The sequence below is a fragment of the Acanthochromis polyacanthus genome, chromosome 3 (genome assembly GCF_021347895.1).
Source record: "Acanthochromis polyacanthus isolate Apoly-LR-REF ecotype Palm Island chromosome 3, KAUST_Apoly_ChrSc, whole genome shotgun sequence".
Taxonomy (NCBI): Eukaryota; Metazoa; Chordata; class Actinopteri; family Pomacentridae; genus Acanthochromis; species Acanthochromis polyacanthus.
Window position 1 is genome coordinate 5,311,316 of NC_067115.1, and position 24,616 is coordinate 5,335,931.

Sequence of the window (24,616 nt, forward strand, 5' to 3'; positions counted from 1 at the left end):
TTAAAACCCATTCCAATTACCTGACATGTGCTCGCTGCTTTGGTCAGACCTTATTTCAACCAAAATCCAGCGAATTACACAGAATTTTGGTTGATTTTTTTGTGAGTGTTCTTAAAGAAAATGTTAGAACTTTTACTGATATATATGTAATCGTTTTACATATTTTTATGATTTTTGGCTAGATTTTTACTTGTTTTTTGAAAATATTTAGAAGAATTTTCACCATTTAAAAAAAAATAAAAATAAAACTTTAAAGGGAAACTTTTAAGGAATTATTGGAATTTTCTTCCTGACGGTTTTTGCAAATTTTCATACATTTATTGATTTGGGTTTTTTTTTTTTTTTTTGCTGAATTTTAGAATATTTTTTCAGACAACTGAACTATATTTTTGGTGCCCCTAAATGAAGACGGCAGGAGGGTTAAGTAACTTACATTAGGTAATGAGTTTGAGAAAAAGCAGAGTTTTGTCCCCTCTGACTTCCCGTACCGTCTCCTGCAGGTTCTCGCTCAGTCAGGCTCAAAATCTTCAGCGCGCAGATTCAGGGAAAGTTTGAACACGATGACAAGAAACCACCACAATGAACAAACTGCCTGTTCCTCCTCTGCTGACAGCAGCCTACACGGCGGAGACAAGTGAACAGCAGGAGACCGTCTCAGAAAACCGAGCTAAGACAAAAGAACCGGACGGAACCCGGACTAGGATAAACATCGGAGGGGCTTTTCGGAGGTGGAGGAAGCTACGGGACCTGAAAGGATTCAAAACCGATGCCGAGATAGCGACATTCCTGCTGGACAGGTGACGACCTCTGGATGGTGATGTTAGATTTATGAAAGTGTCATTACATAGCTAAGATGTCGACGGTTACCATAACAACCGGTAGCTCATATGCTGTGCAGTAGGGCTAACGTTAGCTTGTTTAAATGCTAAGACTGGTGGTTTTCGTTGTTCTATTGGAAAAACGTTGAAAATATCCTAATATGTGAAGCCAAAGTCCTTGTAGGCAAGTCTCATCAGTCGGCAGCCATCTTTGTAACGACCCATTCGGACCAACAGAACCAGACTCCTATCTGAATAAATGTGAAGACAGACAGAACTGCATTTCTGACACAAAAACTGCCTGAAACAAGTCATCGGTCAAATCTGAAAACAAATAAACAAAACCCTCAAAATGTTTGGTGAGTTTACCCTATATAAATAATGAAATACAGTAGTTCAGACACCTGTCAGGCAGTCAGATTTTTAATGTTGTAATTACAGACAGATGTAGACATGACAGCATACATGATTTAAATGCTCACAACAGCAAAGGATCGGTGTAGAGCTATAAATTAGCTTTAAAGAGGTGCCAAAGCTGGAGAATTAACCCTACCTTTACCCTTAAATGTAAATCTGTCACTGCCAGTTGGAGGATAGTATTCTTGTCCTTATATTTAATTGTGTCCTCATCGTCGATGTTTTATTGAACAGTTTGCACTATTATTAAAAGCCTAAACACTGAAACAAGTGTATAGTACTTATTCTAAATAGAAAATTGCTGTAGATTATTTTAAATGACTAAAATATGCATTTCCACTGGCTTAATGTATGTCATAGTGGCCAACAATATTGATATTTCACATCACTAATTTGTAGCTTTCCCAGTTTAAAATGGCAAAATATTCAGATAAAATCACTGTGCTTTAATTTAATTTATCTCAGCTGCAGGTTCTCCAAGTCTGTGCAAGCCTGTAGTGTATATATAGATAGATAGATTGACAAATTTTGTACTGGAGGTTTGTTTGTTTTTGCAGATACCAGGCAAGTTCTTTGGCTGCAGCACTGACACCAGACAAACCTAAGAGGTAAGAAAATGTTTGTGGTTGAACAGCCTTAGCAGTTCAACCACAACCAAAGACTGAAGCATATTGATAACATATGCAGTTTATTATTATGTCAATTTGTAATCAAGAATAACCTTTCTGGATTTTAGTTTGACCTCCATAAATTCCTTTTCTGCAGAGATGATGAGCGTACGGGTTTAAGTGAAATGCACGGCATTGCTGTCGAGGTTTTGGATAGAAGGTATGTCGTTTTTAATAGAAATGTTTGTGGACAATGACACTTAGTTCAGATGGATATAATTTGCTTGTAGGTTTACTTTTTTCCAAACAAAACTGGAATATGTTATTTTAAGAAATTTACATTTCTACACTTTATGTTTTTAGTCCGTCATTGCTGGACGTGCATGATGACACCGGTAAAGATGACGTCAATCATATTCAACACCCAGAGTAAGTTATATACTGACGTTTTGTGTGAGCTTTGATATGTTGAGTATCACTGTCTAATATATTTGACCTTCTACATAGAATTGAGTGGGCAGAGGACGAGACATGGGCTCCAGTAGAGGAATTAGAAGATATTTCAACCTCAGAGGAAGAGGAAACAACAGAGGAGGATGGTTACAATGATGACAGCGATGATGAAGATTACATCCCCCCTTCATGTGTTCGGCAAGTTCTCAACCAAACGTTCTGTTCCGTGAAAGTCAGTTTCTTTTCTAATATCTTTCTTTATTCCTACAGAGCTGGTGGTGCTGTTAAAACTAAAATAGATGTTATTCAGTCCATCGGCAAGAATGAAACTGTGTGTGACGCTGTAGATGCAGAGCTGAAAGAGCAAATACCAGAGACAAGGAATACTCCAGAAGTCCAGAGTGAGTGAATGATTATGTCAATAATCTTGCAACTTTATTTACCATGACTGTTTGAAACCGCTCACGGAGCTATAGTCAAAATAATCCAACATAGTACAATGTAATTAAGGGTTGAGCTGGTATTTTACTGTGTACTTCAGACAATTTCTGAAAGTTTTCTGTTAGCAGTAATGGCAAATCTCATTTGATGAAATGTTTCAAAAGTCATTTAATCTTGAATTTCCCTTGGGATTAATAAAATATCTATCTATCTATCTATCTATCTATCTATCTATCTATCTATCTATCTATCTATCTATCTATCTATCTATCTATCTATTTATCTATCTATCTATTAATCTATCTATCTATCTATTAATCTATCTATCTATCTATCTATTAGGGGTGTAACGAAATGATCAACTCATGAAACGATACGAAACAGGGCTCACGATGCGAAATACTCACGATATGAAATAAAGATGAAAGAAAATCCCCAACAGTAGGAAGTTATGAAAAAATCTTATTTTCTTTATGTTCTTCCTTATGCAGACATACAAAAAATAATGCTGCATCAGTACAAAATAAATGCTCTTTGAAAAAAACAAAATAGATTTTTTTCCCCCCTTATTTAAACTACAGTGCAAATGCAAACATAAAATCTAAAAAAAAAAGTGCTTTGTTGTTGTAATAATCAGGATAACTACATTCTTGAATGAAAAGGAAAACAAATAGCAGTCCTCGGAGCTGCAGTCTAGACCTATAAATGTCTGAACTGTGAACTAATTGTACTCGCCGTAGTATACGGCGAACTGTAGCGGCATGTTTTGCACACGGTTTTTGTTTTATCCGCAATCTTCTCACCGTTCTCTCGTCGTTTACATAGGAAGCCACAATCGATTTATTTGACGAAGTAGCATCAGCTAATTCCTCAACCTCGTCTTCCTCCGTTTTGAAGCGAGTGTTTTGCTACAGTAGGCGAGGAGGATCAAAAATCATCAGTCTCAGTGGTGCATGGCTCCCCTTCGCGTTTTTTATTTCGTGTTTTTATTTCGTGCGTCTTTGAATTTTATTTCATCATTTTTTATTTACTATCTATCTATCTATCTATCTATCTAATCACTGAAGTAATAACTATTTTTGGTCTAACTGTGGTAGTGGCTGTAATATTTTGCTGATTCTGATTTGTTTATACAGAAAGCATGCCTCACAATCAGCTTGGGAACCAGGAAGATAATCCATCTGAGAACCACCACCAGGTGAGAGCCTGTGTCCTGTACGTGTTGAAATTCACTTGCCACATGTTCATACATTTTACATTGATTGGTGCTTTAGTATCTAATGTACTCGGCCAAAACCCACATGCATCTAACTGAAGAGCAGAAGAGTGTCACTAGGCCTGTGGTTTCAGTGCTTTCCCGGGGACATAGCAGTCAGAGATGCATAAACATCATTCTTAGTCTCATCAGTGTCTTCTGTACGGTTATGTCAAAAACCATATTAAAAAATTACTAGAAATTGATAATAACTGGAATAAGCTAAATTTCCCCGTGCATTTTCATATTCAAGAGCAAGGAATTAATGAAAATGTAACATTAAATGACTGCTGCTGTCATTTTTATTTGTTGGAGATTTTTGAGGATTAGCCTAATGGTCTATAAATAGTATAATCACTAATGCAGTAACATCAGACTTCAATTGTTGTTTTGTTTAAGAAAGATGAAAACTGCCTTCACATTTGTTAAAACAGGTCATTTTTGAGGAAGTATCATTATGGTGGTTAATCGTATACCTAGACACATGCTGAGAATTTAAAACCTGTTGTCTCTTCAGCGCCTGAACAGGAGACACCATGAAGAACACAGCCCTGAAACACAACACAACACTTTACTGTCTGAGGAGCCAAAACACTCTCAGGGGTTTCACAGGCCACACAAGACCTACAAATGTCCGACATGTGGAAAAGTGTTCCCTCGTAACCAAGCCCTGAAACGACACCTCGTGATTCACTCAGGAAAAAGACCTTTCAAATGCTTTATATGTGGAAGAGGATTCACCCAGAGTGGAAATCTTAAAACACACATGAAAGTTCACAGAGGTAAGAGCTCCTCGGTTTTTAAAAATGTTTATTTCTTTAAATTGTATATATTTGGCATTATATTTCAACTACTGAATTCATATGGTCTGAAGTGCAGGTCAGTTTCTCTGGACAGTGCTGTGTGTTCTTCATTTGGCATTTTGTTCTCATTTTGTTCAAAATTAGAATTTCTGAAAGGAGATAAAGGTCTCAGTGGTTGCATGGATTGCACAACTGATGCAAATTTCATGAGCAGATTTTGTCCACATCAAATACAAACAACAAATACTGTTACAGCAACTTTCACAGTCCAGTCGGTTCCTAGGTGTGAGTTAGTGATTGAAAATCCTAGTGTAGTGTTAGCATGAGCCTCAGGTAGCTAGATTGGACAGCCGGCAGACACTTTTTACAAATTGACCAAACCAAGTTTATCAACAGGACAGCCACAGTTAACGGGTATAATATATCTGAAATTATTGTAATTACTAACTGCAATTAATCGAATAGCACTTAATCATGTACATTTGTTATTTGCATGTACTGTACAATTGTCAGCAACCATGTCTTTTGTGAAGCAGGTTAAATACCAGCAGCTAGTAAGCTTTGACAGCTTTGTTGAAAAATTACCATGGTTTTAGTTTCCTCTTGCAAATCTATGTTTGCAGTGTTTCGATTGGAATGACTGGATTTTAAACGGATATTTTTTTTAAACGTTTGTTGTAATTGCTTGTGCTATAGAGCCCCAACAGCAGACAACTGTCCATCCATAAATATTTTTGTTTTTCCTCACAGGAGAGCTAACAAACTGGACATTAGTTAAAGAGAAAAGTCCAGCTAAAGAATCTCCTGTAACAGTTCATTTGTGTGGAGAGTGTGGAATGGACTTCCCTGAGAAGCATCTGCTAGAGGAACACCGGGGGAGTCACAAGAAACCTTACGCATGTCCTGACTGTGACAAGTCATTCAAAAACGAATCTTATTTTAAAATTCATCAACGTGTCCACTCAGGAGAAACCCCTTACATCTGTTCAGAGTGTGGAAAAAGTTGTGTTACAGCAGTTTTGCTCAAAAAACACGAACTAACGCACACCGGAGAAAAGAACTTCCACTGTGGTCGGTGCTGGAGAGCGTTTTCTCAATCCTCTCACCTGAAAATGCACCTCAAGACCCACACAGGAGAGCGTCCTCATCTGTGCTCAATCTGTGGTAAAAGTTATTCTAGAGCACACACGCTGAAAGTTCACCTGCGAGTTCACACTGGAGAGAAACCGTACTCTTGTGAGAAATGTGGGAAGTGTTTTTTTTACTCTCAGAATTATCATGTGCATTTGAAGACTCATTTGAAGCTCAAGCCTCCACTAAAGTCTACAGGGAGACCAAAACAGCAGCAGATAGTGGTAAATTATCAGTAATGTCATCTAGAAGTTTTAAAGCAGTCTGAAAAGATGTAAAGTAAATTTATTTTGTTTTATGCATTGATTATGTGAAATAAAATAACTCTTAAATGACTCAAGAGATGGAACAAGCAATAGGATGTTCATCACATGTGATATGTTGTGTACAGTCAGCTCCACTGTTATGTATTTTAGGCTAGAGTATTTGAATGAATAAATCATAATAATTGTGTGTTTTGTATCGATGCTTCACGTAAACTTTACCTTTGACCAGCATTAATTTACAGATTACAGTATAAATGAGTGTCTTACAGAGGGACAGTTATAAGTGCATTCTCGGCAAAACAGCAAAGCATCAACAAAACCCTGCTGTAACCTAGTTGCTGCTTCTAATTATGTGATATAGAGCCTTCAATTTTTGTATATTATTACATAACACTGTACGATTACAGCTGCAGATACAAGGAAGAAAATATTAGTAATTAAGTGTTGGATTGTCATGACAATGTCAGTGTTACTTAAGTGTGTTAAAAAAAAAAACCTGAAGGATAACGATTGCATGAAGTTTAAATGTCTTAAACCCACACACACATACGCTGATCCCTCTAAAACCGACAAATTATTATGTGCTTAATAAGGAAAGACACATAATGTGAGTAATAATGTTTATTTAAAAGTTCTGACTTTTAATGGAGGCTTCAGCATTTAAAATGTATTCATCAGTTACCAAAAATTTAATTTCTGAACTTGACATTTGGCACTAAAAGATTTTGTTCCAAGAAAAAATATTGTTCTCTTTGTTTCATACGGAACAAAACTATCTGAAATGCCACATTGCCTGCAAAATTAGCCATGTTAATTGCTTTAAATGCAACTGTTGGCCAGAGGTTTGTTAGGACCAAAAATCCATCATCTGTGATATTAGATGTGAAATTATATGAAGAGCTGATAAATATGTTGTAAATTAAACTAGCAAACGCTTCAAATTTAGTAGCTAGGAAAACCACAGGGATAGGATCATTATCATTTGAAGGTTGCGTTTGTTTTTTAATAAACGCTTTTGAAAATTATCATTTTATCCCCTTTGACTTCCCGTACCATCTCCTGCAGGTTCTCGCTCAGTCAGGCTCAAAATCTTCAGCGCGCAGCTTCAGGGAAAGTTTGTAAACACGATGACAAGAAACCACCACAATGAACAAACTGTCTGTGCCTTCTCTGCTGACAGCAGCCTACACGGCAAAGAGACGTAAACATAAGGGCATCTGTGAAAAGCCAGCTATAAAGAAGGAGTCTGACCGAGCCAGAACCAGAATAAACATCGGAGGGGCTTTTCCGAGGTGGAGGAAGCTACGGGACCTGAAAGGATTCAAAACCGATGCGGACTTCGCCTCATTCCTGCTGGACAGGTGATGATCTGTGCTTGGTATCTGGGTGATTTGATTCGCGAAACATGTACCTAGATAGGTAAAATGTCCAGGGTTGTGGTATTACTCCGTTGTCACTATGCTATGTTACTGTAACGAAGCTGTTGGGCTAACCGTTAGCTTGTTCCCAATGCTAGGGCTACACTGAAGTTAGCTTACAGTTAAGGCGAAACGGTTTTTAATTTAAGCAGTGTTTTTTTTTTTTTTAAATTAGTGGGCGCCATAGTCATTATAGTTTGTGTTAGCATACACCTATGCACTACAGTAAGCGACTGATTGTTTCCAAAGAGAGTATGCTGGGTGATAGTGTAATAATAATAGTGTGTGTCTCTGTGGTCACCACTGTTTACATTTCACAACAGTAACGTGGAGCTTTCACAGCTGTGGCCTTGATCAAGGGTTGCTATTAACGATTAATCCATTGACTGTTTTTCTGTTTAGCCGAGAAATGGCTAGTTCATTTAAGCTCCTTATATTTTGTATGAAACAGCACTGGATTTTAAAAAGCAAAACTGGAAAGACCAAACATGACAAACGTACACTAAAAAGAGAGCTTATTGTTCAAGTCAGTCGTGCAACTTCAGAAGAAATCCAGGTTTCTATTACAATTTTTCTCAGTCGTTTTGGTACATTTCTCAGCTCACAATTGAAATTCTCAAAGCTACTTGTTCAATCTTCACATCACTGTGTCACTTGTGCACATCAAAAAAGCAGTTTTGCATTTCTTTGAACAAGTTGCAAATGTTTTGGTACATCCATGCGAATGATTCTGTACAATTCTCTGCTGTTTCCTACATTATCAACTGCTTATGTCATGTTGATCAAATACATTATAGTAGGTCTCTGCTGAATAGTCTCACCCCCCACAACATTTAGACATTAGTTTATCGCTTTAGTCTTACATGCAAAATAGTTGAACAAGTTGTCATAATATGTAATCTCCCACATGCGCTAAGGTGTAATTTACAGTTTACAGTCATTGTCATCAAAGCTTTAGCCATAGTTTACATCAGAACATCCCTCCACAGTACACTGCTTTAATGACAGCATGACTAAACAATCTGACTGTCTTATCCATATAAAAAGACACAAGGACTTGTCATTCTAATGCCACTGACATGTTCATTGACTCAGATATTTACTTTTGAGAGACAAAATAAGGATTTTGAGCAAGAGACTGGCATTTGCAAGTAACCAAAGGTGTTTTGCTATTTCTACGAACTGTTTTGAGAAATGCACTTACTGTTTTGCAAATGTTGAGGATTATTCGAGAAATGTACCAAAGCGACTGAGAAAAACTGTAAACCACTTAACAAAATGAAAAAGATGGTTCTGTATATTAAGCAAACGAAACACAGTGAATATTTTACAAGCACAGGGCAGCTAAAGCAACTCTTTGTTGTGTGAAGATGTTTTCTCCTTGTTATGTAATTCTTTGCTAGTGTTAGTTGTTACTTTGAATTCTGTGCACATGCAGCTGACATGTTTTGAAGATATGACATCAGTTTAATCAATTTCAGAACAGACTGACAAATTACTTGCTGCGTGTTTATGTCTTGCAGATATCAGTCAGACTTCTTGGCTACAATACTGACACCAACCAAACACAGTGGGTAAGAACATGTTTGTGTCCATTGCTATATGCTAAATTGACTGTGGCTCAACAGCTATGACATGTAATTCAGAATTAATCTGACTTCTTGCTCGATCAGTGATTTCCTCTATAAAGATAAACACAACTGAAAATCTGAGGCATGTTGGTACCGTATGTCGTGTATAGAGCTGATGATTTGCTTCTTGTGTACTACCATCAGTGTGTGATACATTTGTAACCAGTAATAGTTTCTCTGGATTTTAGTTTGACTTCTATAAATTGCTTTTCTGCAGAGATGATGAGGGAATGGGTTTCAGTGAGGTGAATGAAATTGCAGTTGAAGTTTTAGATACAAGGTATGTTAATTTAAATTGACCTAGTCATTGATTGTTACACTCAGTGCAGATGAATATGAATAGATTACATGTTTACCTTTGTCCAAACAAAACTGGAATATGTTTGTCTCAGAAATTTACATTTCCATCCCTTTTTTTATGTCTTTAGTCCGTCATCACCAGACATGCGTGATGACATCAGTGAAGATGACTTCAGTCACATCCAAAACTCTGTGTAAGTTAAATGCACACAAATATAATGTCAGCTTTGATTGCTGAATGTCACTATCTCATATTTTTGGCCTTCTGCATAGTATTGACTGGACAGAGGACAAGACATGGGCTCCAGTTGAGGATTTAGGAGATATTTCAACTTCAGAGGATGGGCAAACAACAGAGGAGGATGGTTACAATGATGACAGTGATGATGAAGACTACATTCCTCCTTCATGTGTTCGGTAAGATCTCAACCAAAAGTTTTGTTTATAAGTTAAGTTAGTTTCTTTTTTAATTGTTTTTGTTTATTATTATTCCTACAGAACTGGAACTGGTACCATTACTGGTGCTATTAAACCCAAAATATGCCCGGGTGCTCTTCAGTCCGTCAGTAAAGATGAAACTGTGCATGATGCTGTGGACAAAGAGTGGAAAGAGCAACAGCCAGTGACAGAAAAGATTGAAGTCCAGACAGAGGATAAAAGCACAGATGAACTTGCGACTATCACTGACCATGACTGTTTGAAACATCCGAGAAAGAGGGGTGCCGAGGCAAATTACCATGAAGAACACAGACCTGAACCACAGGAGCAGGATCCCAACACAGTACCTACAGATGAGTTAGAATCAAATGGTAAGTGTCATTTTACTTTTTTATTCTTTATTTACAGAGGGCACACAACCATACAGTTGCGGCAGCAGATAAAGTTAAAGCTTTTTTTTTTTATCAGTAGTCCTTAGGCTACATCTATGCAACCGCCCATCCATTTACTTCCATTTGTCTAGAGTCCTATCACAGTGCTAACAGTTTTTGTAGAGCATGGCAGACATACTTCTCTAGAGCAACATGTTATTGTTTCGCCTTTGGGATCTAAAGGCGTCTCCAGATAAAGTATGTCAACTGTACAGCAAGTTCTGGATCTGCCCAAGGGTCTTTAGCTGACTTCTTTTAACGCAAAGGAGCAGTGACTCTACTCCATTACCTGAGTCCAGCCTCCCAGCAGAGGAAACTTGTTATGGGCACTTGTACCCATGATCTTAGTAGCTCATGAAAGTAGCTGAGGAATGCAGATCAAGTCAAAAAGACATGGATGTCCTCCTCAACCTCATTGTGCCTTGAGATCCCGTCCAGAAATATGATAAACATGTTGGAAGCAAGGCACTTTGTGCCAAGAATATGAACACAGCTCTCATTTTGGTTATACAAGGACCAGATGACTTGCAGTAATGGTTCTGATACCTGACTGTAAGATTGAATCTCCTTCCCAGCACCCTGCAATAAATTTTAGCAATAAATGCAATACGTTTTAGTTTGAGCCAACACAGCTTAACAATGTCCAGAGCCAAGGTACCTGCCTTTGCATATGGCCTAGCTTACAAAGCACCTGACCCTAACACCTATCCTTGCAGGTGAGAGCTCACAGGGTGGCAGCTTCATGTTGTCTGGTTGAGTTCCATGTGTCCATGTCCAGCCTTCAGACAACTGCCAGTGAGCTCCCCTTTTAAATTTGCCTCCAGACAGGTGCTCTGGTTTCCCATCTCTGGTTGAGGTGCTGCAGCTCATTTTCTACAGATTTAATTGACTCTGTAAATCTTTTTGAGTCTTGACCCTTCTCTGGGATCAGTATGCCTTGGGACTCTACCGGGAGCTTTTGCACCTGACAACAAAGCTCTCAGGATCACAAGGAATCACAAATTAGTCCATCATGTAAAGTGGTCTCTCTATTGTGTGTACACAATTCCTTTAGTGTTTCATCTTCTGTTAGCCATCAAAGACATCTGAAATCATGCATTATATGATTTTAAAGATTAGCTTGTTTCTGTCTACCTTCATGTAGAAATATTTTAACTAGAAAATAAAATCTCTAAAAAAATAATACATCAAGTAAAGCAGATCCTTTCTCATTAAATGCTTTGGCATATTAACACGAGCTTATACTCTTTTTTTGTTTGTCTTTTTGTCAAGGTGAAACACTGAGAAGTCCAGAAGTTGCCAGCATACCCAGCAGCTCCCATCATAAGCCTCAGGAAAAGGCATCTGTGGAACCAGAACAATCCCAGTGTTTTCGAAGACCAAAGAAGATCTACAACTGTTCGACCTGTGGAAAAGTGTTCCCTTGCAACCAAGCCCTAAAACGGCACCTTGTGATTCACTCAGGAAAAAGACCTTTTAAATGCTTCATATGTGGACGAGGATTCACTCAGAGTGGAAACCTCAAAACACACATGAAAACTCACAGAGGTAAGAGTTCCTGTTGTCTTCATGTACCTTTGCCTTTTTCAGTGAGATGTTTGTGACATCTTCTCTTAATAAGTGAAAGATAAATTAAGATCTGATCTTGGATTTCCAGTGGTGTCTCTTTATGCTCAAAAGTGCTGTTGTGTTTAGAACTGCCATGGGCTCACTCACGGAAACATTTTATAGATGTCACTATGCAAAAAGGTTTGATTCTTTGGGAATGTGTGAACTATTTGCAGAATTAGTGAGGAAGTGTTAACTTGCTAACCAGCTAGTGCCAATCAGATAAGTACCTCTACAAGTTTTTTTTATTATTATTATTTTCTGTGTACCTGATCTCATGTTCTGTGTCATCTTGTTGTTGTTTGTCTGCCCCCTTGTTGTTAAAATACCCAACTGCTGTAACAACAGAATTTGCCTCTGGGGATTGTTAAAGTCTGTCTAAGTCTACACCGTTGTTCGTGCCTTGGCTGGCGTTTTGTTCTCAGGATTACAAAAAAGTCAGCTTAGCTCCAGCAGCAAATAAGCTATGACAGCTTCTTCAAAAAAATGACCACGGTTTTACTTTCCCCTTGCAAATTCATGATTGCAGCAGTTTGATTAGTATGACTTGATTTTGAGGTTTGTTTGTTTTTTTAAAGTTTGTGCTCATGTAACAATAGAGAATCGTCTGACAATGAATCTCTTTTTTTCTACCAGGAGAGCTAACAAACTGGACATTAGTTAAGGAGAAAAGTCCGATTAAAGAATCTCCTTTAACAGTATATTTGTGTGGAGAGTGTGGAATGGACTTCCCTGAGAAGCATCTGCTAGAGGAACACCGGGGGAGTCACAAGAAACCTTACGCTTGTCCTGACTGTGACAAAACATTCAAAAATGAATCGTATCTTAAAATCCATCAACACGTCCACTCAGGGGAAACCCCTTACATCTGTTCAGAGTGTGGAAAGAGTTGCGTCACAGCAGTTTTGCTCAAAAAACACGAGTTAACCCACAGCGGAGAAAAGAACTTCCACTGTGATCAATGTGGGAGGGCATTTTTACAATCCGTCAACCTGAAGGAACACCTCAAGACCCACACAGGAGAGCGTCCTCACCTGTGCTCAATCTGTGGTAAAAGTTACTCCAGAGCTTATGCCCTCAAAGTTCACCTGCGAGTTCACACTGGAGAGAAACCCTATTCATGTGAGAAATGTGGGAAATGTTTTTTTTACTCTCAGAATTATCAGAAGCACCTGAAGACTCATGATAAAAAGCCCAAGCTGTCAACAAAGCCTCTGGGGAGACCAAAACAGCAGCTGTTAGTGGTAAACAATCAGTGACATCATCTAGGCCATTATTATAATGTACTCATCAATTTCTATGTGAAATATCTTGCTAAATACTGATGTGATTGGACAATGCAGCATTAATCACATATAGTAAGTTGTGTACAGTCAGCTCCACTGTTATGTATATTAGACCAGAGTATTTAAGCAAATAAATCATATTAATTGTTTGTGTGTTTTGTATTCAATATTTGCGTTTGTGAATGTTGTTTCTATTTACCTAAACTTGGAAACTCTTACCAAAGTAAGCACTGATTACAATATTAATTGGTATCCTACAAAAGAAAAAAAACTAAACCTTCTTCCTGGATACACAAATTCAGCATTACTGTAAATGTACGATTATGCTTGTTTTTGTTACAGATTATGATTTTGTATATTAATAGCCAAATATAAGGTTTCTTACGTATTGGATAGCAATGTGTCAGTGTTACTTAAACCATTATTAGGAAGTCCATGCATAATTTAAGTAGAAATAATCATCACACTTTTTTTCTAATGCAACTCTTTAAAAGTCACAATCAACATACAACATTAATTTCACATCCCTTTTGTACAATACGTGTTTGACATACTGCAGTAGTCACAAAGGCACTGAAATAACATGTTAAATGTTATGATCTCATGGTACTTTGCATGGTAACAGCCTTCTTATAATTAAGGAACTTTTTTTTAATAGAAAATGTGACGGGCTACAGCAGGAAAAGCAGAGGTGACTAAGCATTATTTGTGACTGTTTAAGCAATTATTATATTGCAATTTAAATGATGGGATTTACTTACACCTGTAAGTAACAGTTCCTAAGTACACCTTTGGCTGCAATTACGGTGCGTGTGGACAAGTCTCAGTTGGGCTTGAACATCAGGACACTGCAGTTTAACCCATTCTTAAAAGTATCAGATTGCAAGGGAGTCCTCAGTGAACAACCATTTTTCAAATTCAGCCACAAATTTGCAATTGGATTAAGCTCTGCTTTCTGAGTCAATCACTCAAGTACAGTCACCTTTTTAGCTTTAAACCATTTCTGTGTAGCTTTGGCTGTGTGCTTTGGGCTGTTGTCTTGCTGGCGAACTTCATTCACTTTTCTCTTTCTTGCACGTTCACTCAATTTTTGAGAACCAAATGTCATATTCCTTTCATTCAGGTGTCTCACTCTACAGTTACTTGAGACAAATGTACTGCACTTTAGTGATCTCGATTTGAGTAATTGTGTGACTTCTAGCATCAGTTGACTGGACAATTAATTAGTAAGTAAGTAAATTTTATTTGTATAGCGCCTTTCTCAGACCATGGTCACAAGGCACTTTACATTTACAATAAAAACAAGAACAGTATCAATAATTAAATATGTACAGTCACAAGTAGAAAAACAGGTACAACTCAGTGATCAATCAGTGTCCTCATAAAACAGTCAACCAAAGGCTTGAATAAATAAATGAGTTTTGAGGGCTTTTTTAAATGATTCGACAGAGTCCAGTGAACGCAGAGAATTATCATGTTATCACATAATAACATAATTATTTGATATAACTTAGTAAAATCCTACTTTCACTTTTGAAAGTGCTTTTTTGCACATTTATTTGACTGTTATTCAACGTAGCGTGCTTGTTTGTCTCAGTCTATGGCCCTACAATAGACTGGCAACCCGTTTTCGTCAGCTGGGATAGACTCCAGCCCCCTGAGACCCTAATGAGGATTAAACGGTGTATAGATAATGAATAAATGGATGTTATTCAGCGTTGACAAGCAATACATAGAGAAAACTTCCAAGTTGGCTAACTACTTCTGTTAGGTACCATATACACCTTTTTCTTCGTTTACATGGGAGTCATATTAGACTTAGATGACTTTATTAATCAGTGTCTTTGCGAATTAAGTAAATATAGATTATCTATTAGTTTGAACAAAAAAACAACTTGTTTTTGGTATTACATGAGAGAGTAAGTCTGGGACTTTGAATGAAGATTCCCTTTAAAATAAAATAAAAATCATTTATGTATGTGTTTTCAGATATTTAAATCACCGGTAAATATCGACAAAATCTGACAATCAAGTTGTTATACATAAATATCAAGTTTATTATGATCAAAATGACGTTGATTCTTGTATGATTCCTACCTGCCCCTTTTCACGTTTTTACATTTTGTGTTACATGAAAAAACTTGTATTCTGTTAAAATTTGTGCAGTTAAACTTACTTCTTGCCTATGTGTTATATTTTTATTCTAAATAAGAGTATTTTAAAACAATGTAGACATTGTTCTATCTTATGATTGCCTTATAGTATAGCTGAATTAAATCACATATATTATTACCATTTCTCTGTCATTATTGTTATATTTAGATTCAATGTTTTCTGAGTAGCCTCTCTCTCTCTCTCTCTCTCTCTATATATATATATATATATATATATATATATATATATATATATATATATATATGATGATTTTACGTGACATTGTATGCGTGTTGACCAAAAGAAAAGAAAACAGCACTGCAGTAAGTTGTGTTATTGGAGCTTTTATTGTGATTTAAAAGGCAGCCGGAGGTTGGGCACTGCTGTAAGCTAGCAGCTAAAGCTAAAAGGTGTCATCAGACCCAAACGCGCATTTAACTTAAGTCATTAGTTAGCTGACAGTCGTTTGACACGTTTAGTGAACATACTGAGCATGAACCTGAGGGACATATAGTAGAAACATTGCCAAATCGTTTCAATAAACTTCTGTCGAGCGACTACTTTATACCTGAGGGAGAATCTATGCTGAGGTTGGTCAAAAATCTCTATTGTCTGTTGTGAAGCGTTAGCTAGCTCGGTTAGCGAGTGTTACTCAGAGCTGAGCTTAGTTTTGCAGAAAAATTATCTTTTTAACAGTGGCTGGTCTGGCGAATCTATCCGCACTGTTGTTTGTTGTTGCTGAATATCGCCTCTTGCTTAGGGGGAGTAGTCGTCTGCTAATTGCTAATATCAGTATAGCTCGTGAACGCCATGTCAGGGGCTAGCAGGCTAATAACAGTCTTAAAGGTAGAGGTGGTCGTTGACCAGAGCGCTGGTCACCGCCGCCGCCTCTCCGCTGAGCCATCTCACTCAGAGGTCAAATGCTGTCTGTACTGCAGGGTGAGTTTGCCCCTGAAGTGGTGGGATGCTGTGATGATACTATACACGCCAACAGGTTAGTCGGTTAGGTCGCTGCCGAAGTTAAATCACAATTAAATGTGAGACTTGAATGGATGGAGCGGAATGAGTCCCTCCAGGCTAATGCTACTGAGCTAATCGGGCCACTCTGCAGACGCATGACAAGAGGGTTCCCGGAGTGCTTCACCTTCAAACCGCTTAATAGCGCAGTAAACGACCGGGACTCTTGCTGCAGCGTAACATAGCTCCTTAAGTTCATTACGACACAGTTTTAAGTAACACTGAAGTTGAGCTTTAAAGGCCCGGCAAGCTTCACCTCCTCTCACAACAAAGCATCCGCCCTGCTGAAGTGTCCTTGAGCAGGACCGTGGATGTCTTCAGGGTGGAGGCACTGGGATGTGACTGAACCAGAGAGGAATAAAAAGACAGAACACAGCCACTGAGTGAATCCCTGGAAATTGATAATTACCTATTTGAAATACCACGAGAGACAGCATACCTGGGTTAAAACATACTAATCAAATATGCTGGATGGCTCATTAGGGACTGCACATTTATGTGTGTCATCGTCTACCACCAGTTTGTCACACTGGTTTGAAATAATTCTGATAAACCTTTAATGCTAATAACAACTCAGAATATATGTGGGGTAATCTGAATACACAGCACTGTGCCTGTGTTTGCAGCCCATCTGTAATTCGGCTATGATTGACTTGTACATCATTATTTAGCATATCCACATGCTAATTTTGAAATTCACGCATAATGATTAGAGACATTATATTGAAAGCTTGTAATAAGTGTAGTGATTTGCCATTTTGTAATTAAAGTTTTACTGCTTTTCTTAAGGAAATGAATCGAAATCTAGAACATTAAGAGAGACATTAGCAGGGAAAGCCTGACAGATTCAGCTAGTGTGATTAAACTCATCCAGCGAATTTCGCTGGATTTTGGTTGATTTCTTTTGTGAATGTTCTTAAAGAAACATTTTTAACATTTCCTTTTTCCACCAATAAATGTTCAAAGATCTCCCAAAAATGTTGAAAATATGGAAACCAGAGGTTTCACTGTGAAAATATATATTTTCTTCCCACATTTTCAAACTTTAAAACGGGTCAATTTTGACCCGCAGGACAACACGAGGGTTAAAGGACAGCATTAGATCAAATATGTAGTATTGAGCCTGTGACTGAACGAACAGTTAAATGCATGCGGTTGCCTCTTGTAGTATGACCCAAACACAGTTGTCATTTTTTTAGTGGACCTTATAAATGCAGAACTGGAGGACTTCTTTGCTTATATTTGGAAAAAGTCAGCAACAGCAGTGGTTGCTCAGTTGTCTGTGATATATATCAGGCTTTGGTCCATGCTTGGCTATGCATTGCATATTCAAGTAATTTGCTATAAATCATTTGAATGTCTGTTTACTGACAACTCAATTTTTCACCTCTACAAGATTGTGTATTTGAGAGATGGGCTCTGAAAACCCAGAGGACTTTGGGCCAGCTGTGATCCTCGCCGAAGAAGATCAGCAAGAAATAGGCGGCCTGATCAACTCTGATGGTGAAGAAGTGGATTTCTCAGATCTCAGTGAGTAAAAAATATCTGAAATGTAACAACAAATATTGGCAGGAGTGACAGGAAAAGTAAAAGCCCTGCACACTGAAAAGCAGCGAAATATGACAACCGTGCGGTAAATACTAGCTTTGAGAACACTGTTATTTTTAGCTATTGACATTTAGATTTTTTCTTCAGGTGTGTTCTGTATATGCAAATGACATCTACCTTCCTGTATAATGCTGCATGATGCATCTCAACAATGTGCAGACATATGTTTCTATTTTTCTTTATAACATATGAATGTGGTTGCTTGTAAATATTATTAGTGATTTGAACTTAAACCTGCATCAGTAATGATTTTGAAATCGCAGTCAGTAACTTTGGCAAAAGTAGATATAATTGTGTTAACATTAGACCTGGGAAAATTAGTCTGTTGACAATATTTAAATTGAACCTGTGTCACTGGATTCACAAACAAGAACAGCAGGCCAGTTCTGTATCTCTATTCTGTAACAATGATTATAATAAGCAGGTTACTTGTTTACATGACAGTAAGAAATCAGCTTACTAGAGAGAACAGACAGGAGCTAAACAGTTTGGAGAAAATGTCTTTTTGCCATTTTTCTGACAAGTATAGCAATTTCATTTGCAATGTTATTTTTTCACATAGTCAGGCTGTGTTCAGTATTCACTGTGTAATAAATGAACTAGATTAAACTGTGATGGAGCATTACTGTATGAAATATTATCAAAGGATGACTGTTACACAATGAGATGGCATGGGTTTGAAAACAGTGACATGGCAGTTAAAACCTTCAGCCAGATGGGCTGCATAATGTAGTGCCATTGTAGTGCCCATTTTGAATGAAAAGAAAACAAATTCAGAATAAACTATGGAAAAAATAGCTTGTTGAAGAAATGCCTATAGATACAGATTGTTTTGTACAGAATAGAATAGAATCACTTTATTTATCCCCGAAGGGAAATTCAGAGTGTGTAATTTTAAAAATTTCAGGAATGATCACTTTAGTGTTTAATGTTTCTCCCAGTTAAGGTCATTTCATGTGTTTTTAGATTGCTTGTTCAGCCCTCGCTCAGACTGTACCCTGATTAGAAAGTATTATCGTAACCTTTGGGTTTTACAAATTAAGTTGATGTTCTTTTCTCTTTGTTCACACAGGAGTGAATGCTATCCCTGGCATTATACCCGCAGAGGCTCCCTCAAAGACATTTGATCCAAGTGAGAATGAAAAACCACCATCTCTTCACAGCTGCTCAGTATGTGGGAAAGACTTCCCTTATGCCTCTAAACTTCAGCGCCACTTACGTACTCACTCGGGAGAGAGGCCCTTCCCTGCTCCATGTGTGAGAAGAGATTTCCAGAAAAGGGGCTTCTCATGATCCATGAACGGGTCCATACTGGAGAAAAGCCCTTCCCATGCACTTTCTGTGAGAAAAGATTTGCCAGTCAGGGGGAGCTCCGGCTACACCGGCGGACTCACACAGGTGAGAGGCCGTACCACTGCTCCATCTGTCTGAAGAGCTTTTCTCGTCACTGGCACCTGAAAACGCACTTGGAGGCGATGCATTCCGAGGTTGTTGCCGGCTTTACGAGAAAGAAATTTCCTTGTTCTGATTGTGACAAGAGCTGTAACTCTGCAGCCGAGCTGAGAGATCATCAGAGGACTCACACTGGAGAGAGGCCTTTCCAGTGCTCATCTGTGAAAAACGTTTTGCCTTATCGGGTACACTGGTGAGACATGAGCGTCTCCATACTGGCATTACGCCTTACCACTGCTCTGACTGTGGGAAACATTTGCACAGCAGTGGACTCTGACTACACACATGCGAACTCACACTGGAGAAAAACCGTACAGCTGCACACAGTGTGACAAGTCTTTTGTTGCTCCCGGAGAGCTTCGGAGGCACACCAGAATTCACACTGGAGAAAAGCCGTACACATGCACGGACTGTGGGAGGCACTTCTCACTGGCAGGAACTCTCAGAAACCACAAGCGATCATGCACTCAAAGCAAGAATGAACCAATTACAGATGTTGTCTCAGGCCTAGTTCAAGCTGGAGTTGGTGAACCATCCCAGCGAGATCTGGCCAACAGCATCAACTCTGAGGTAGTTACAACGCACAGCAGAGCCAAAGTAGAATCTGTTGTTTTTTGGGTTTTTTGCATTGTTACCTTGAATTGTTTTTATGAAACTCTGTTTATAGGTGTCTGACAACCAGAGTTTGGCTCGTGCAGCTGAGACCCATCCCTCAGACGGCTTTAACTGTGACAAAGCTGCTTTGTGTGAAAATAACCACAGAGAACCAGTGTCCCAGCCAGAGGACACTACTTCCAGTCCACATATGAATGTAATCGTAAAAGAGGAGGAAGAGGAGGAGCCTTTGTGTGGTACATAAGCATGAAATTCGCGTTTTCCCCACTTATACGTTATAAAGAGCATGAATACCTTGGATGGTGATTGTTGACATTTATGTGTTGTGTTGTCCCCAGCAGAAGAAACTCCGGACCTGGTGTCTGGTGGAGAGGATTGTAGTATGCCAGACGAAACTGAAGCACGACATCAGGAAACTAACTCAGAAATTAGGATTACTGTAAAAGAGGAAGAAGAGGAACCTATCAACAGTAAGAAAAAATATATGATATTAGATGTTAATGTTGATTATAACATTCAACATACTGTTGAATGTGCTGCTGCTGTGATCTCTACCTGAGATCTGCTTTCATTGTGTAACAGAACAAGGTTTTAAAATTTCCTGAACTGGGTACATGTGTTTCTTCATGATTCAAGACCACTCTGCTCCTCTCCTTAGAACAATAAAATTTTATTGTTTCATTTTTCTGGTTGACTGAGACTACTATTATATTCACATTAAAGGGGAACTTCGGTTTTTTTCAACCTGGGGTCTGTTTTCATATGTCTTTTCATACATGTGAGTGATGGAGAAATGAATTTTCGACATAGCTCCAGTATTTAGCCAGGCAGGCAGCTTAGCAGCTCAGCTAGCGAAAAGTATGGGGCGACTTGCCCCCCCCCCCGCGTCAAAGTCCGCCCTAACGTGCTTTTTTTACCAAATTTCGCGATTTTGGAACGAGATTTGCTTTCTAGCATCCTGAGATTTGGATACAGACCACAACAATAGCGATCGCCAAGTAATGTGGAGGTTTTTGTTCACTTCTCATCTCTAGTATGTTGTGGGACACTCGTTGAGACTATCCGAGCCGGTCAGTGTTGGGGGAAAAAAGCACGTTGGGGTGGACTTTGACGCGGGGGGGGGCAAGTTGCCCCATACTTTTCGCTAGCTGAGCTGCTAGCTGAGCTGCTAAGCTGCCTGCCTGGCTAAATACTGGAGCTATGTCGAAAATTCATTTCTCCATCACTCACATGTATGAAAAGACATATGAAAACAGACCCCAGGTTGAAAAATCCAAAGTTCCCCTTTAAGCTGGACGGGTGTTTTTTTAGGGTGTTTTGTTAAACATTTCCCTCCACATGGAAGCCCCTGAGCAAGAAACTGGCTGCATCTCCTTATGTTTCCTAGGTTAGCGTTTGGAGTGGGTACATTTTTTAAAAAACGTATAAGCTTATTTTGAATTCGATGCCATCGATACTTTTTCAATAAATTTTACAGGTTTTATAAAGTCAGACCCTAAACAGCACAATGTTCATTTAAATGGTTGATCTTTCAATCACTTGTTTTACCTGCCTGTCTTTATCACAGTATCCAAGGTCTATCATTGTTTTTGTTGTCAGTGTTACTACATAACATTTTTCAACTCTTACCATATTTCTGCAGTGCCGGGAGAAGATCCTGATCACATTGCAGACAGTGAAAAAGATAGTCCTCCAGCATCACCAGAGCAGGAACAGTGCAACAACAATGTGACAAAGAGCTCTTACTGCTGTGGGCTGTGTGGAAGAGACTGTCACAAGATGTCTGCTCTTCAGATCCACATGCGAATTCACTCGGGGGAGAAACCATACCAGTGCACTCTGTGTGGGAAACAGTTCACCCAGAAAGGTCAACTCAAAGGTCACTATAAAGTTCACACGGGAGAGAAACCGTTCTCTTGCCCAGACTGTGGCAAGAGCTTTGCACACTCAGGGGCCATGAACAGACATCGGCTCACCCACACAGGAGAGAGGCCCTACCACTGCTCTGTTTGTGATAGGAGCTTCAACCAGTCTGGCCGCTTGAGAGAACATGAAAAAATTCACTTTGGAGAGAAGTTCGACTGTCCCGAGTGTGAAAAGAGTTTCACACGAGCCTCAAGTCTCAAGAACCATTTCAGACTTCATACAGGAGAGAGGCCGTACTGCTGCGACATCTGTGGGAGAGGCTTCAGCCGCTCTCAAAGCCTGAGGCTCCATAAACGAAAGCATGAGCAGATTCAGACTGAGGAGGAGTCTGTAGTCAGTGTGAAGAACGATGATTTCTCGCAGAGTGACGATAACTCTCCAATTAATATGTGTATAACAAACAAAAATGACTGATGTATTTATGTAATCATATATGTACCAGTAGTATTGTTACAAGAATTTAGGCAGTAAAAAATGAACTGAATGAGGAGAAAGTAAGGGACTACCTCTGTGAATAGACCACTGTTAAACTTATGCGATGATTCACTCTAAAAGTAGTAATGTTAAAGTATTAAACTACCAGAACAGTGCAAACTAATTTCATAAACAGACACACACCAGGCGATATTCAGCAATGAACAGTTTCTTGTAGTTTCAAACAAACAACCAAACAATTGTTAAATACATACACAACTTTTGTAAAGTCTTGGAAACTGTTTTGGACATAGTTACTCTGATTTACCACTCTTTGTTAGATGCATTGGAATATTACACTCACATTTAGGGTACTACAAATGACTCATCTAAGGTCTGTGATTTCACTTTTATCATGCAGTAATTGTCATCAAATTAATGGTGTATGTGGAAATTGAATTGAAGAAAAGTGTTATTTTTATCGGATGTTATAGTGGCCATTGAAGCAGGTTAAGAATCAAGTGACACTGGAATTCATTCTTTGGGAAATTTAGCCAGTAATAAATATGAAATCATGATATACAAACCACTGCACATTACTGGTGAAAAAGTTTAGATCTCTGTTTTGTTCAGCAGTTATTTAAGAAGCAAGTCATGAATCAGGTTCACCTGATTTTTACAAGTCTGAAAGGCCAAGTAACTGTTGTGAATAAAAGAGTCACTCTTGGAGGCTATGACATAAAAAGTTTATAATATGAAGCCATGCGGACGGTAACTGTGTTCCAGTGCTGCCTCTGATTGTATGGGACATGTTATACTGAACAATAAACATACTAAAGACTTTATTTGCTCGAGGTTTTAGGAACTTAGTTAGAAATCTGTCAAAGATTAACTGGACAACTTGACAAGCATACACCGATCAAGCAGAACATTATGACCACCTGCCTAATATTGTGCTGGTGTCCTTAATGCTGCTAAAACTTCTCTGACCCAGTGGGGCGTGGACACAGGACCTCTGGGGATGCCCTGTGGCAGTGAATTCTGTGGATCCTTTGGGTTGCAGGGTGGGACCTACCTAGATCAGGCTTATCCTGGCACATCCTAAAGATGCTCAGTAAGATTTGGATCTGAGGAATGTGGAACCCAGGTAAACATCTTAGCTCTGTTGCGTTCCCCGGGCCACTCCTGAGCAGTTTTTGCAGTGTGTCGGTGTGCATTGTGCTGCCATGAAGAGTTGGGGGGGTTGCTTGACGTGCAGTGTTTAGGTACATGTCAAACATCCACATGAATGTCACGACTCAAGGTTTCCCAGCAGAACACTGCATTAACACAAGAGGATCGATGTTATTTGCCTGCTAGTGGTCATAATGTTGTGGCTGATTGGTTTAGATATAGAATATATATACAGTGACATCTCCCAAATTATTAAAGATAATTTCAACCAGTATTTGAGCAAAATCTAGTTAATATCTTGAACTTTTGAGCTCTTGAAGTTAAGTGAGGCTGACTTTTGTCAGTGACAAAATATCAAAATGAACAATTAATAAAACATTAATGAAGTTAAGTATCTATACTGTCATTATACACTGCTGGTTATGGATTCTAATTTTGTTCAGATATATAACTGACATCCAGAAATTTACATGAAGTCATCTAAATGCTGATTTAATCTATAATTTACCTCCTCTCTCTACCTGTTGTAGCTCAATTGACTACTTTTTGTCTATGCCCTGAAGGGAGCAGTGTAAAAACCAAGCAATCCTTGCCTTTAATTAAAAAAACAACACTAAGTCAACATAAATCAGTACATTAGCATACCATTGTGGTAAAAAATATGACATGTCAGCATGTTGTCTATGCATTGGTGTAGATTTTTAGGGGGCACATTTTCACTATGAAAAAATTCTTCATGAGCTCATACAACACTGAATCTATTGAAGGAAACGTAAAATAATCTATATAATAATCAATACATTATATTTTTAATTATTACCTGGTGCCAGAATTCTTTTTCCACCACAAACTAAATCAGAAAAAGCATAAATTAATAATGATAAAATCATTTCACCAGAATGCAAGAAATGAACTGTTGTCTGAACATTCCAAGAGGAGGACCCTTCAGACCG

General features: G+C 38.5%; 2 protein-coding genes across 9 annotated transcripts; both read left to right on the forward strand.

The window, feature by feature from the left end:
- Window positions 1-460: 460 nt before the first annotated feature.
- Window positions 461-13,453, forward strand: LOC110962944 (zinc finger protein 260-like). Of its 5 annotated transcripts, none has more exons than XR_007940624.1 (16): window positions 461-797; window positions 1,793-1,843; window positions 2,001-2,063; window positions 2,207-2,272; window positions 2,351-2,494; window positions 2,567-2,697; window positions 3,874-3,935; window positions 4,510-4,774; window positions 5,546-7,553; window positions 9,134-9,184; window positions 9,459-9,521; window positions 9,670-9,735; window positions 9,815-9,958; window positions 10,040-10,350; window positions 11,683-11,958; window positions 12,195-13,453. XR_007940624.1 is itself a non-coding variant. In XM_051945047.1 (8 exons), the coding sequence occupies exons 1-8, from the start codon at window positions 7,339-7,341 to the stop codon at window positions 12,212-12,214; spliced, it is 1,146 nt and encodes a 381-aa protein (XP_051801007.1). In that variant the 5' UTR covers window positions 7,233-7,338; the 3' UTR covers window positions 12,215-13,453. The 5 variants fall into 5 exon arrangements, 3 of the variants coding, with proteins under 3 accessions (XP_051801007.1, XP_022066748.1, XP_022066749.1); XR_007940623.1 differs by having other exon boundaries at window positions 12,655-13,453; XM_051945047.1 differs by lacking the exons at window positions 461-797; window positions 1,793-1,843; window positions 2,001-2,063; ... (3 more) ...; window positions 3,874-3,935; window positions 4,510-4,774 and having other exon boundaries at window positions 7,233-7,553.
- A 2,373-nt stretch (window positions 13,454-15,826) lies between these two features.
- On the forward strand, window positions 15,827-23,335 carry LOC110962942 (zinc finger protein 45-like). 4 transcript variants are annotated; one of them, XM_022211052.2, is made up of 6 exons: window positions 15,827-16,048; window positions 17,872-18,005; window positions 19,156-20,105; window positions 20,203-20,386; window positions 20,489-20,620; window positions 21,793-23,335. In XM_022211052.2, the coding sequence occupies exons 3-6, from the start codon at window positions 19,821-19,823 to the stop codon at window positions 22,488-22,490; spliced, it is 1,299 nt and encodes a 432-aa protein (XP_022066744.2). In that variant the 5' UTR covers window positions 15,827-16,048; window positions 17,872-18,005; window positions 19,156-19,820; the 3' UTR covers window positions 22,491-23,335. The 4 variants fall into 4 exon arrangements, with proteins under 4 accessions (XP_022066744.2, XP_022066747.2, XP_022066746.2 ...); XM_022211055.2 differs by having other exon boundaries at window positions 20,492-20,620; XM_022211054.2 differs by lacking the exon at window positions 15,827-16,048 and adding an exon at window positions 16,115-16,397.
- Window positions 23,336-24,616: the final 1,281 nt, after the last annotated feature.